This window comes from Mobula hypostoma, chromosome 5, assembly GCF_963921235.1.
Source record: "Mobula hypostoma chromosome 5, sMobHyp1.1, whole genome shotgun sequence".
NCBI lineage: Eukaryota > Metazoa > Chordata > Chondrichthyes > Myliobatiformes > Myliobatidae > Mobula > Mobula hypostoma.
The window spans coordinates 16,088,193-16,102,034 of record NC_086101.1 but is presented as its reverse complement, the minus strand read 5'-3'; the positions used below and the strand labels follow the sequence as shown (position 1 = coordinate 16,102,034).

Genomic DNA, 13,842 nt, shown 5'->3' with positions numbered 1-13,842 from the left:
TTTAAGGAAATAACAAAGCAGAGTCGGTGGATGTTGCTTACTTGGATTTTCAAAAGGCCTTTGACAGGGTGCTGCACGTGAGGGCCATTAACAAGATAAGACCCCACGGTATTACAGGAAAGATACTAGCATGGATAGAAAATTGCCAGGAGGGTTGGAAGGTTGGAATAAAGGGGACCAATTCTAGTTGACTGTTGGTGACTAGTGGTTTTCCTCAGGGGTCGGCATTAGGACCACTTCTTTTCACATTATATGTTAACAATTTGAATAGCAGAATTTATAGGGTTGTTGCCAAATTTGCAGATGATACAATGATAGATGGAGAGAGAAGTAGTGTTGAGGAAGCAGGGGCTCTGACAGAATGGGTAAAGTGGCAGGTAGAAAATAGTGTAAAGAAGTGTACGGTCATGAACTTTGGTAGAAGGAATAAAGGCATAGACTGTTTTCTAAATGGGGATAAAATTCAAAATTTAGAGGTGCAACTTGTGCAGGATTCCCAAAGGTGAACTTACAGATTGAGTCAGTGGTACGGAAGGCAAATGTACTGTTAGCGTTCATTTCAAGAGAATTAGAATATAAAAGCAAGGTTGTGATGCTGAGGCTTTATAAGACTGCACTTGGAGTATTGGGCCCTATATCTAAGAAAAGATGTTTTGGCACTGGATAGATGCCAGAGGAGTTTCAAGAGAATGATCCAGAATGACAAGCTTATGGTATGAGGAGCATTTGATGATTCTGGGCCAGTATTCCCTGGAACTTAGAACAATGAAGGGGAATCTCATTGAAACCTATAGAATTATGAGAGATATCGATAGGATGATTGTAATCAGGCTTTGTTCCATTGAGGTTGGGTGGGATTACAACCATTTGTCATGGCTTAAGGGTGAAAGGTGAGAAGTTTAAGTTAAGAAGTTTAACTTCTTCACTCAGAGGGTCATGAGAGTATGGAATGAGCTGCCAGTGCAATTGCTCCACACGAGATCGATTTCAAAGTTAAGAGAAATAGGAATCTGGAGGGCTATAGTCCTGGTGCAGGTTGATGGGAGTAGGTAGCTTAAATGGTTTTAGGCATGGACTAGATGGCCGAAGGGTTATTTTCTGTGCTGTACTTCTCTATAGCTCTATGAATATTGAAAGGCCTAGGCAGAGAGGATTGCTCCCATAGTGGTGGAATCTAGGACCAGAGAGCGCAGCCTCAGAATAGAGGGACGTATATTTAGAACAGAGATGAGTAGAAATTTGTTCAGCCAGAGGGTGATGAATCTGTGGAATTCATTGCCATGGACGCTTGCAGAGGACAATTCATTAGGTATATTTAAAGCATGGGTTGATAGTTTCTTGGTTAGTCAGGCCGTCAAACACCTGAACCATGGCTGCTGCACAAGGATTACACTGGGCCTGTGTACATATCTGACTCCAGGTCCCTCTCTTCGCCCTGATACATTACCCCATTGTCCTTTGAAAACTTGGCTACTCCTGTCTGGGGCATCTCCTGCCCCAGTACTCGTCACAGCGACACAGGTTTATGAAGCAGCACATGAACAGGACAATTCCCCCAACCACCCCAACTTGCACTTTATCAATGAGTGACCTCCTTCCCCCTCTTTCTCCTCACAGCCTGAAGACATTCAGTAACTCAATGGACAATGGCATGGGTAAGTAAGTCCCCTTGAGCGTGGCTGATGCAAAAATGGTAGCAACCTCTGAACTCCCTGACACCCCAGTCACTCCTTACCTCAGCAGGCCATCTGTCCCATGGGTCCTAGTTGTCAGCATTACCAACAGCCTGTCCTGGTTCGTCCACATTGATGCTACAGCCAGGAAAGTTCACCAACACCTCCAGTTCCTAAGGCAGTATCACGGCTTGGTAGGGCAACTGCTGTGCCCATGACCACATCGAGTTGCACAGCTCGGCACATCATGGAAACTGGCCTCACCTCCATGCACTCTGTATTTCTCGCTGACTTGGCAAAGCAGCCAGCATAATCAAAGATCCTATCCACCCCGGTCATTGTCGCTCGTTCCCCATCCCATTAGGCAGTAGATACAAAAGTCTGAAAGCACGTACCACCAGGATTCAGGACAGCTTCTACCCCACTGTTATCAGAGTATTGAATTGTTTGCTCGTACGATCAGATGGAGTCTTGACCTCACAATCCACCTCCTCATGTCCTTGCACCACACTTTCTCTGTAAATATAACACTACATTCAGCATTCTGTTAGTGCTTTTCCCTTGTACTATCTCGATGCACTGACGTAATGGTATGGTTTGTATGATGACTGTACTTCAGTGCAATAATAAACAACTTACCAATCTAATAAGCAGACCAGGGTTTAGAATTGTCTTCGGACGAGAGGGCACTTTCAACCAGTGAAATCCACCATTTATTCCCAATGCAGAAACCAATCTCTGCACAGGAGTAACCCACAAGGAGACAACAAAAGGAATTAGGATCACGAATTGTGTCCTGTGGCACTGTTGGCTCCTCCTCGCCTGCGCTCTCCATGTTCCTGCCCGTTGCTTTCACCTGTGGCAAAGGTTCACTGACATTCTCGTATTCACTCTCACAGATGTGATCACCCAGTGTCAACCAGACAACTCGCTGGTCTCCGATGGAGAGGTAAGTACATATATAGTATGTAGTTCATATCCTTGACAAATAGGAGACCATTCAGCCTGTTGATATCTGTCTGCCCCAATTCTTCCACTTGATCCCCTGCAACCTGTTCTCCCCACATTCCCACTGGGCTGCTCCTTGTTGGATATTAGTCTAGTGCAGGGGTCCCCAACCCTTTTCGCACTGCGGACCGGTTTCATATTGACAATATTCTTGCGGACCGGCCGACCCAGGGGTCGGGGGGTGGTGGTGGTAGGGTTGCCAACGATCAAGAGTAGCTGTCAAATACGTTGGGTATACCCTGAAAGGACTACAATGACCATGAAGACTTGCGCGGGCACCAGTGCGCATGTGTGATTTGCGTGCCGATGTTTTTTAAACTACAAATTGTTTTTGGTGATTCTGTTCGGGGGGGGAGGTGTTATAGGTGATAAGTGGCTAATACACTCAATTTCGTTTCTAAAAGGGTTTATCTAACGAATTTCATATTAAACACACAGCGCATATTTTCCTCGCATGAATATAGCGATAAGTCAATTATCAGGGGAGCTTGAAGTAAGTGTTGAACGAACTTCCAGTAGAAGTGGTGGAGGCAGGTTCGGTTTTTATCATTTAAAGAAAAATTGGATAGGTATATGGATAGGAAAGGAATGGAGGGTTATGGGCTGAGTGCAGGTCGGTGGAACTAGGTGAGAGTAGCGTTCGGCACAGAATAAAAGAGCAGAGATCGCGCACGCACACGCACACACACGCACACACACACACACGCAAATAAATATGCTGAACACCAGCTTTTCATTATATAGCTCCACCCTTCTATCACCATAGTGACTCAGGAGCTGCTCGGTGCCTCTCTCTCTCTCTCTGAATCAGTGGCACTCTCTCTCTCTTTTTAAAGGCACACTCCATAATGAATAATCCTTAAGATTTTGTCACACCTCCCACCTTTTGGGAAAAATTTTGAGCAAGGAGCAAATTTTTGTCCAACTGTAGACTGTAAAGCTTGAAGCAATACATGTGTAATTATCAGGTAATATAGCAAAAGCGTATACAAATTTTAACTTAACACCTGCATAAACAATCGGCTATAGTGTTGTCAGTACCCTTTATGTTTTATTTCCATGTCATATTCTTGCAAGATCAGACTCCAGTTTAGTAACCTTCTATTCTTATCCTTCATCTTACTCAGAAACACTAATGGATTATGGCCAGTGTAAATCACAAGTGGTTTCTGCGCAGGACATACATAGACATCAAAATATTGCAAGGCTGAAATGAGTGATAGCAACTCCTTCTCAACAGTGGAATAATTCTTCTGGTGCTCATTAAATTTCTTTGAGAAATAAGCTACAGGATGTTCAATGTCATCATCACCCTTTTGTAACAATACTGCCCCAGCAGATTCATCACTAGCATGTACAGCTCCCGAAAATGGTTGAGTAAAATTAGGTGCTTTAAGCACAGGTTGATAACACAGGATAGTTTTTAGTCGTTCAAAGGCCTCCTGGTAAAGCTCACTTCATACAGATCTTTCACTCTTCCCTAGTAGTTTTGTTAGGGGGAGAGCGATATCCGTGAAGTTTTTATAAAACTTACGGTAGTACCCAACGATTCCTAAAAACCTTCTTAAAGTTTTCTTGCCCGTCGGAACGGGAACCTCAGCAATAGCTTGTACCTTGGCCTGCACAGGAGCCAGTTGGCCCCGGCCTACTACAATAGCCAAGGTGAGTAACAGTGGCATGGCCAAGTTCAATTTTAGAGAGTTTAACAGTAAGATTGGCCTTGGAAAGCTAGTCAAACAGCTTCTCTACTGCGGAGATATGCTTCTCCCACGTATCACTCCATACAACCAAATCGTCAATATAATCCTCTGTATTTTATAAACCTCGAATCATAGAATTAATCATTCTTTGGAATATCCCTGCAGCATTTTTCATTCCAAAGGGTAAAACATTACACTCATACAATCCAGATGGTGTGACAAATGCAGAGATTTCTCTAGCCCTTTCTGTCAAGGGAACACACCAGTACCCTTTTAACAGGTCAATCATTGTAAGGTATTTAGCCTTTCCCACCTTATTAATACAGTCACCCACTCTCGGAATAGGATAAGCATCTGTCTTGGTCGCTGCATGAACTTTCCTGTAATCAGAACAGAATCTTATGCTGATGTCCAGTTTTGGCACAATTACACAGGGCGATGCCCAGTCTGAGGTAGATAGCCTAATCATACCGTTTGTCAGCATGTACCCAATTTCTTGTTCAGCCATTTTACACTTTTCTAAATTCATTGTATAGGGATGTTGCTTAATTGGGTCAACGTGACCTAAAATTACATCATGCACTGCAGCTGTGCATTGTTTTGGAATATCAGGGAACAAATCCTCATATTTGCTAATTAATCCCTTCAATTGATTTTGCTGTTCAGGCTCCAGATGATGGACTTTACTGTCAATGTTTTCCAAAACAGTGGAATTCCTGAGCCTTGTTGGGACTATACTTAGCTTGTTAAAATTATCTGGTAACTTGTTTCCAGTCTCCATGACTCCACTTGTTTTCATAATAGTACTCACAGGTGCTGTCTCCGAGTTATAATAAGGCTTTATCATATTAACGTGTACCACTTAAGTAGCCTTCCTTCAGTCGGGAGTCTTAACAACATAATTCAAAGAGTCAATTTTTTAAATTATCTGGTATGGTCCACTAAATTTTGCTTGGTGGGTTAATCAAAAGTTGGAACAGAACCAGAACATTATCTCCAACATGATACATCTGTTCTCTAGTTTTTCTGTCATACCAGACCTTCATCTTCCTCTGAGAGTTCTCCAAATCCTGCCTTGCAAGGACACAAACCTTGTTAAGTCTATCTCTGAATTCCAATGTCTGCTTACACATACCTCCTGATTAGACCACTTCTCCCTGAGTAAAGTTAAAGGTCCTCTGGGCCTGTGACCGAAAACAAGTTCAAACGGGATAAACCCTAATGATTCTTGAATCGAGTCTCTGACAGCAGACAAAAGTAAATGCACACCTTCATCCTAGTCTTTTCCGTTTTCCACACAGTGTGTTTTAATCATTGTCTTAAGAGTGGAATGAAACCTTTCCAAGGCTCCTTAGGACTCTGGGTGATATGCAGATGATACGATCTGCTTAACTCCCAGTTCACCAACCATCCACTGGAACAACCCTGAGGTGAAGTTACAGCCTTGGTCAGATTGAATCTGTTTGGGCAGACCAACCAGAGTAAAAAAAACTTGATGAGCACCCTCACCACAGTTTTACCTTTAGTATTTCGGAGAGGAATCACTTCGGGGAACCTAGATGCAGCACACATAATGCTTAACCCATACTGATGGCCAGCTGCAGTTTTTGGTAATGGGCCAACACAATCCACTATGACTTTGGAAAAAGGTTTACCAAAAACAGGTATCAACTGAAGTGGGGATACTGGGATGGTCTCATTAGGTTTCCCCACAATTTGGCAAGTATGACAGGCCCTGCAAAAGGTAACAACATCTTTCCTTAAATTAGGCCAGTAAAATTCCTTCATAATCCTTCTCCCAGTCTTATTCACTCCAAAATGTCCACCTTCGGCTTCTTATGGGCCATGTTTAAAATTTCAGCTTTGCAAACTTTTGGAACCACAACTTGATGCACAATGGTCCAATCCTCACTTGCAGGCACAGTGGATGGTCTCCACTTCCTGATTAACACCCTTTCCTTAAGGTAATATCCTACTGACTCCCTCTGAATCTCATCATCGGAGAGAGCTGCTTTTTTAAAGCCACAATTTCAGGATCTCGGTTTTGATCTGCTAGGAATTCTTTCCTAGACAAAGATAAAACTCTCTCATCAGCCTTACTACCCAAATCCTGTTGAAACAGGGTCGGTAGAAAAGTCTCTGATAAATCATCATGATCTGAACCCCTGTTTTGGCTATCATGGGCTTTAGAATCCCCCTGCCCCGAACTATCTGCATCAGCAGATTTTTTAGACATGCTTCGGATTACTGCACATGTGGGGTAAATATCCGTATCCATGTGTGGGTTGTTAGCTGCAGATTTTCTCGTTAACTGCACTGCTGGATAAACATCCCCACCTGCAAGGTCATTACCGAGCTGCTGGATTGTCTTGGTAATCCAGATCGTACCCCTATCTTGACTGGTCTTGATACCAAGTCGCATTTCAAAATTACCTTATGCAAAGGCACAGCCTCAGTCCCCTTTCCAATACCTTTGATAATATTCACTCCATCAGTTTTCATCTCCGAATTCCAAAACACTGTCTAATATTAGTGACTGAAAAGCCCCAGTATCTTGCCAGATTCTCACTGGAACCACAGTTGACCCCTCCTTTACAGACACAAACCAATTTGAGATAAACCGCTCAAATAACGCTTGAATTCGGTCAGACCCCTCCTTCCTTAGCGGTATCTCAACCGACTGAACACAAGCATTTGGGATTGTCTCCTTTTCTTTTCCTTTTTCCCTTTTCAGAGTAAAACAATTAGACGCCACATGACCGGGTTTCTTACAAAAGTTACACGTAAAACTGGAAAATTTTCCTTTTGACTGCTTTCCTTCCTCTTTACATTTGTCAATAGTTCCCGACTTACTTTCTGGTTTAACCTGTGGGTTATCTCTGTTACTTTTGGTAGCTCTTATTCGAGAAAAACGTAACCTTATGGGTTAAGGCAAACTCGTCTGCTAACCAAGCAGACACTGAAAGTGTTGCCAACTCTTTCTCAACTAAGTACGTCCTTAGTTCAGCAGGGACGCAGCTCTTAAACTTTTCAATCAATATCAACTCTCTTAAGTGATTAATATCCTCATTCGCCCCTTTGAGCTACACCAACGATTGAAGTACACCTGTTTTCCATGGGCAAACTCCACATACGTTTGGTTCCAAGACTTTTTCAAATCTCGAATCTTTTGTCTGTACACCTCCGGATCCAACCTCATAACCCTTAAGCACAACATCTTTCACTGTGCTATAATCATTTGCCTCTACAAGAGACTGGGCAGAATACGCTTGCTGAGCCTTCCCCTTAATCACACTTTGTAACAGCACAACCCACTGATCCCTTGGCTATTTCCGAATCAGGACAACTTTTTCAAAGTGCAGGAAATACCTATCCACTTCGGTTTCATCAAATGGAGGTAGCAACTTAATTTCTTGGCTGACATTAAACAGTACAACCAGGTCATTACCACGGTCTGGCACTTGATATCTGCTGCCATTTCTCCCTCTCGAACTCTGTCTTTCTGCCTCTCTAGCCTCATACTGCCTCTGCCTTTCTTTATCCTCAGTCTCTAATTTAAGTCTATCTAATTTCATTTGTTCCAGTCGTAACTGGATCTCCTCTTTACCTACAGGAAATCCCTTTAACTCCTCCTCATCAAATTGCTTCGTAGAGATATAGCATTCAACTACTTTCCTTTGAATTTCTACCTTTGTCATACCCTTCTTTAGCTCCGTAAGTTTCAGCTCTTTAACAATGTCTACAACTCATCCTTTCTAGCTTTCTTCAAAGCTGCAGGGTCTGGCGATGCCAGAAAATCCCAAACATCCATTTCTGCTGTTTTCTACACACGAGTCAATCAAAGGAAAAGTAGCCAATAAGATTGTTAATCACTCAATCAGTAAGCCCCCAATTTAGTTCATATCTCGGACGCAGGCCCCAATTTTGTTACGTAACCCGTAACGGGTTAAAAGAAACAGCAGAAATGGAACGCACCTGGAGTCTGGTTTTGCTGTTAACTAACTCTGTTTTATTAGTAGCTATGTAATAAAGTAACATACAACCAGATAAATCAAACAGGTTAGCAAAGTTTATGCATATATAGGTGTGTAAATACAAAACCCAAACTTCTTCAAACTTAGGTGGTAATTGATACAGTCTTATGAAGGTATGTAAACAAAGTTAGTTCAGTTTGTGACATTGAGTTGAATAGAATTGAGGCGAGAGAGAGGTGATTTGTTATCCAAGTAAGCTGATGCCGTCAATCTTTCCGTGGTCCTCCGAATACTTTAAGGTCACCGAATGTAACCACACTAAAGGTACCGTCTTCACGTGGTAAAACTATAAACCCAGGCAAGGGTTAAACACACTGATAGCTTTCCACCGGTCACCCCTTTTCCTGCACTGCCAGAGCCACTGGTCGATTCTCCTGATCGATCCACAAAACCCACCCGTTTTGGGGCACTCAAAGCTCATCTGGTGTCAGTTTCTTCTGTGTCTCTGTATGTCTACCAGAAAGCCAGCTGACCTTGTATATATATCCAAACATGCTGAACACCAGCTGTCCAGAATATAGCTCTGCCCTTCTATCACAATGGCGACTCATGAAATGCTCGGTGCCTCTCTCTCTGAACCAGCGGCACACTCTCTCTCTTTTTAAAGGTACAGTCCGTAATGAGTAATCCTTAAGATTTCATCACGGTGAACCATCTGTAAATAACTAGCTGGAGACACAAGAGAAGGCAAATGCTAGAATCTGGAGTGTCAAACAATCTGCTGGAGGAGTCAATCGGGTTGAGCAGCCTCTGTGGCGGGGAGTGGTGGTGTGAAACATTTCCATTCAAAACCCTGAACCCTGCACCAGGGCTTGGAAGTGGAGATGGCCTGTACAAAGAGATGAGGGTGTGTTGGAGGTAACTGGTAGGGGCTGCTGGATAACAGGCAGATAATGCTCTGCAGATGACAGAGAGGGGTGGAATTTGGAGACAAGGGTGGATGGCAGACAGCTATGGGAAGGATGGGATATTTGGAAGTTTGGTTGACCAGCAAGCTTGGCAAGATTTTTCGAGACGTTTCGGCTACAATCATGTGGGATATAATTTGTTGTCGTATCTCTTTTATCTGAATCTGACTCTTCGGGGAGCATCAAGGCAGACATGGACCTGGTCTAATCTAATCCTTCACTGTATTGCCGTGCCTACAGTGAAAAGCTTAGATTTCCATGCTGATTGTACTCAGATCATTCTAATCGAATCTTTTTCTCCACAAGGTACCCACTGTAGAGAACATCCAGTATGCAGTGATATATCCAAGTTACTCCAAAAACCGAACTCCTGCCAAGACATCGGTGGAAGATGGCGATTTGGAGTGAGTTACTTACTTAGCTTAGTTGTGGCTGGATACATAGGGTGACTGAGTATGGAGAATCACAGCACAGAAATAAGCCCTCCAGCCCAGCATAATCCTCGGACTATGTTGTTCGAGGACGCAAACAACTCATTTCACTGTACAGGGTTCGATGTGCGGGTGTCAGGTAAAGATCATCTTTAACTCTGGCACTAAATTATAGGTGGAAGAATTGGAGAGAAGATTGGGAACAACATTTTCACAAGAGTGGAGCGGGAGTCCAGAACTCCTTTGTGAAAGGGCAGCAGACACAGAAATCTTCAGCACCTTAAACTGTGTGATGCGTGTGTGTCTGTCTGTATGAGTGACTGTGTGTGTGTGTGTGTGTGTGTGTGTGTGTGTCTGTGTGATCTAACAGCCTCTCAAATGTACTCCTATATCAACTTGCACCATTCCAGGCCACTACCACTCTCTGTGTGTTAAAAAAAAACCACTTACTGCACAATCTCCTCTGAACTTTCTCCCTCTCACCTTAAGTGCATTTCCTCTAGAAAGAAGAAGAAATTCCCTTTAAACTCACGAGAGAACATAGGCCATCAACTTTTTGCTGTTGACGTTTCTGTAGCAGGCAATTTCTTTTTTACTAGGTCGAGTTGCTAGCTCGACTCTCAACCCAGCACGGGTGGAAAGCGTGCCAGGGGAGCCGACTGGGTTTGATCTCGGGAACCTTCGCTCCGAAGTCCAGCGCTGATGCCACTGCGCCACCAGCCAGCTACATTTCCTCTAATATTTGACGTTTATTATAATTGTTCAATTTTAATATTAATGAAATAATCAAACAGTTAAGATAATGATAAAAATGCATTAATATATAACCAAAAAGAACACCAAATAGTCACTTTAGACATGGTTGAATTCTGTGAGTAAAAGTCACACTGGAGTTTATTGTCATATGCATGGATGCAATGAAACAGTTAATTGTAGAAGCATCACATAGCATCACGTAAACAGAGTTACACACAAAATGCTGGAGGAACTCAGCAGGTCAGACAGCATCTATGGAGAGGAATAAACACTGGTTGAGACCTTTCATCGTGACTGAAAAGGAAGTGGGGGTGGTGGGGGGAGAAGGAGAGAAGCCGGAATGAGAAGGTAATGGTGGTGGGGGTAAGGAATACAAGCTGGCAGGTGATAGGTGAGACCAGGTGAGAGGGAAGCTGGGTGGCATTTGTCTGTGTTGCGTTGGATGTCCAACTTCTGCAGAATCGCCTGTGTTTATCGTACTGACATTATTCTCAAGCAAAGCATACATTATATATATTTTTCAGGACTTTACTCGCCCCTTGAATGAGTTGAGTAGTTTTGCTCCCTTTCCTGCAGAACATTGGGTCAGAAACACAGTACTGGGGGAGACAGCACTTCATGGGTACCTGTTACAAAATGCACCAAAGGTCTGGCTCCAGTGCAACCAGTGTTACTGTGCACCGGGTACAGCATGTAATGGTGGGATTAGTGAGATACTGCAGGGTGGTCCCACTACAAGAGGTAGATGCTGAATTTCGTAAAATAAAAATCTGACGCCAGTCGCCACAGAAACGTAAAATGCCACCAGCACAGATTCCAGGTCTCATTAACCCCATCCTCCCCACTTCCTTTGGCAGGCAGGACGACGGCTATGACGAACTGAATGTGATAGGTGAGTATCAAGGGTAGCAACGCATGGTGGAGAGACTGGGGGTACATGAGAACTGGGGTAAAATAGTGAGGTTAAACTGGGGACTGAAGTAAAATAGCCAGTGGGGTGAAAATGGGGACAAAGGTAAAATAGTGGGGTTAAAATGGGGACTGGAGTAAAATACTGGGGTTAAAATATGGACTGGGTAAAAGTCAGTGGGGTTAAAATGTCAGTGGGGGCAAAATAGTGGGATTAAAATGGGGACTGGAGTAAAATAGTGGGGTTAAAATGGGGACGGGTAAAATAGTGGGGTTAAAATGAGGACTGGGGTAAATAGTGGGGTTAAAATGGGGACTGGGGTAAAAGTCGGGGTTAAAATGGGGATTGGGGTAAAAGTCATTGGGGCCTGAGGGGTTAAAATGGATATAGTCATTAAAGCGGAGACTCATGTAAAATGTGAATGGGGGTTCAGGGGAACTGGGATAAAATCGTGGGATTAAAATGGGGATTGGGGTAAAATAGTGGGGTTAAACTGGGAATGGGGTAAAACCAATGGGGTTTAAATAGGGACTGGTGTGAAATAGTGGGGTTAAATAGGAACGGGGTGAACTAGTCAGTGGGGTTAAAATGGTAACAGATTTAAAATGGGGACTGGAATATAATGTGGATGGGGAAATATCAGTGTGATTAAAATGGAGATGGAGTGCTTAAAATGGATACAGTCATTCGAGTGGGGATTGAGGGGTAAAATGAGAATAGAGGTTCTATGGGAACTGGTTAAAATAGGCAGAGGTGTTAAAATGGTGACAGGAATTGGCTAAATAGGGACTGACCGGATTAAACAAGAATGGGGATAAATGGGAACTGAGGAGATTAAACAGGAATGGGACTAAATTGGGACAGGGGGTTAAACAGGAATGAGACTAAACGGGGTCATCTGTCAGTAACATTTACTGATGCTTTAGATGCCTCATTTGCTTCTTTCTCTAATTCACAGCAAAACGTAGCCTCCAGCCTGAAGAAGCCACAAACCAGGTAAGAAAGCAAGCATTTGCTGAGGTCAGGGCAAGTGGGGAGATCCTGGAGGGATTCGAAAATGTAGCTGAGAAATGTTAAATTGAGCTGTGTTTGGCCCTTAGCTTCAGAAATGAAATGAAGTGGTGATTGGGTTAGAATCTGTCAGAACATTTTTCATTTCCTGTCCCTGTGGCTGGATTATTTCCAGTAAGTCCCTAAACTGGAGATGTGAGAGGGGAGATTGAGTAGATGAGGGGTGTATTCCCTTGAGTCTAGATTAACTAGACATTCCAGACCATGAGTGTTCGCACAGCTGTTTGAACTAAAACTGCTCTCGACTGGGAGAGTGTACATCAGAGGCCACTTGACACAAGTGATTCAGAAGCTGCTCACCTTATTGATAAGGACAATGATTTGTGCCTCCCAGACCCCAGCAATGTGCGGGTTGGGTCAGTAGGATAATCGGCCATTGTAAGTATCCAATTGTGTAGATGAGTGGCGGAGTCTGCTGGAGGAGGAGCTGATAGGCATGCAAAGAAGGTAAAATTGGTGAAGGTAGGATCAGTTTGATCACTGGCACGGCCACGATGGGGCAGAGAACCTTTTCTCTGACCTCATGAGACAAGAGGGGCTTTTTTCACTCAGCGAATTATTGGAAACTGGGATTACATTCAGTCACAGCGAGCAGAAGAGAGCTGGAAGAGCATCTGAAGGTTGATGGGCTGAGAGTGGAGCAGTGGGATAAACTGGTTTTTGCAAGAGCCAGTACAGCCTAGATAGGCCAAATATCCTCCTCCTGTACCTTGCCACTACAGAGGAGTTGGTTCTTTACTCCCAACGGTCAGGCCATACCAGTTAACAGAATTAATTTGGCTCTTCTGTGTTTTCAGTAGGAAGATGGGACTGTGAACAAACAGGTCTTGAGGAAGATTGGGAAGATCGGAGAACCAGGTCCTCAAACGTGCTCTCAGCAGTTGGGTCGTGAATATAACAAGGATTCCAGTTTCTGTTCCTTTAATTGAACCTTGAAACCCCAATAGCATCAGATTGTTCACAAATGCTCCGTGTCTTCGAGGAAAGAAATCTGTCAATGGCCCGAGTTTGTGTCTCTACATTTACTTCCGCTTCCACATTGGTTACTCTCCCCGAATTAACAGAGCATCAGATTAAATCAAGCTCTCTAGTCAAGTGTGGGATTGTTGGCATAATAAACCTATAGGGGAATCATACTCTCTATAGCCATCCCAGAGAGACATACTCGGGCTGAGGCTGGAATCCGGAGCAGCACACACAATGCTGGAGGAACTCAGTGTGTCGGGCAATATCTGTGGAAGGAAGTGGAGAGTCAAAGTCTCTGGTTGAGACCCTTCCTCTGCACTGGTAACTAGAGGGAAGATAGCCAAATGTATAAAGATGGAGCATGTACTGGCAGGTGAGGGGGGTG

The 13,842-nt window shown here is 43.6% G+C and overlaps 1 protein-coding gene across 1 annotated transcript in view; it reads left to right on the top strand.

Annotated features, from left to right (window-relative positions):
* The window catches only part of LOC134346462 (uncharacterized), a 56,898-nt gene extending 43,458 nt beyond the window's left edge, over positions 1–13,440 (top strand). Inside the window, exons 10-15 of the mRNA XM_063047830.1 lie at positions 1,618–1,655; positions 2,573–2,622; positions 9,630–9,727; positions 11,368–11,402; positions 12,379–12,416; positions 13,289–13,440. Of these exons, the coding sequence (XP_062903900.1) occupies positions 1,618–1,655; positions 2,573–2,622; positions 9,630–9,727; positions 11,368–11,402; positions 12,379–12,416; positions 13,289–13,291 (262 nt within the window). The 3' untranslated portion in view covers positions 13,292–13,440. The remainder of the gene's footprint in view (positions 1–1,617; positions 1,656–2,572; positions 2,623–9,629; positions 9,728–11,367; positions 11,403–12,378; positions 12,417–13,288) is intronic.
* The last annotated feature ends 402 nt before the right edge of the window (positions 13,441–13,842 follow it).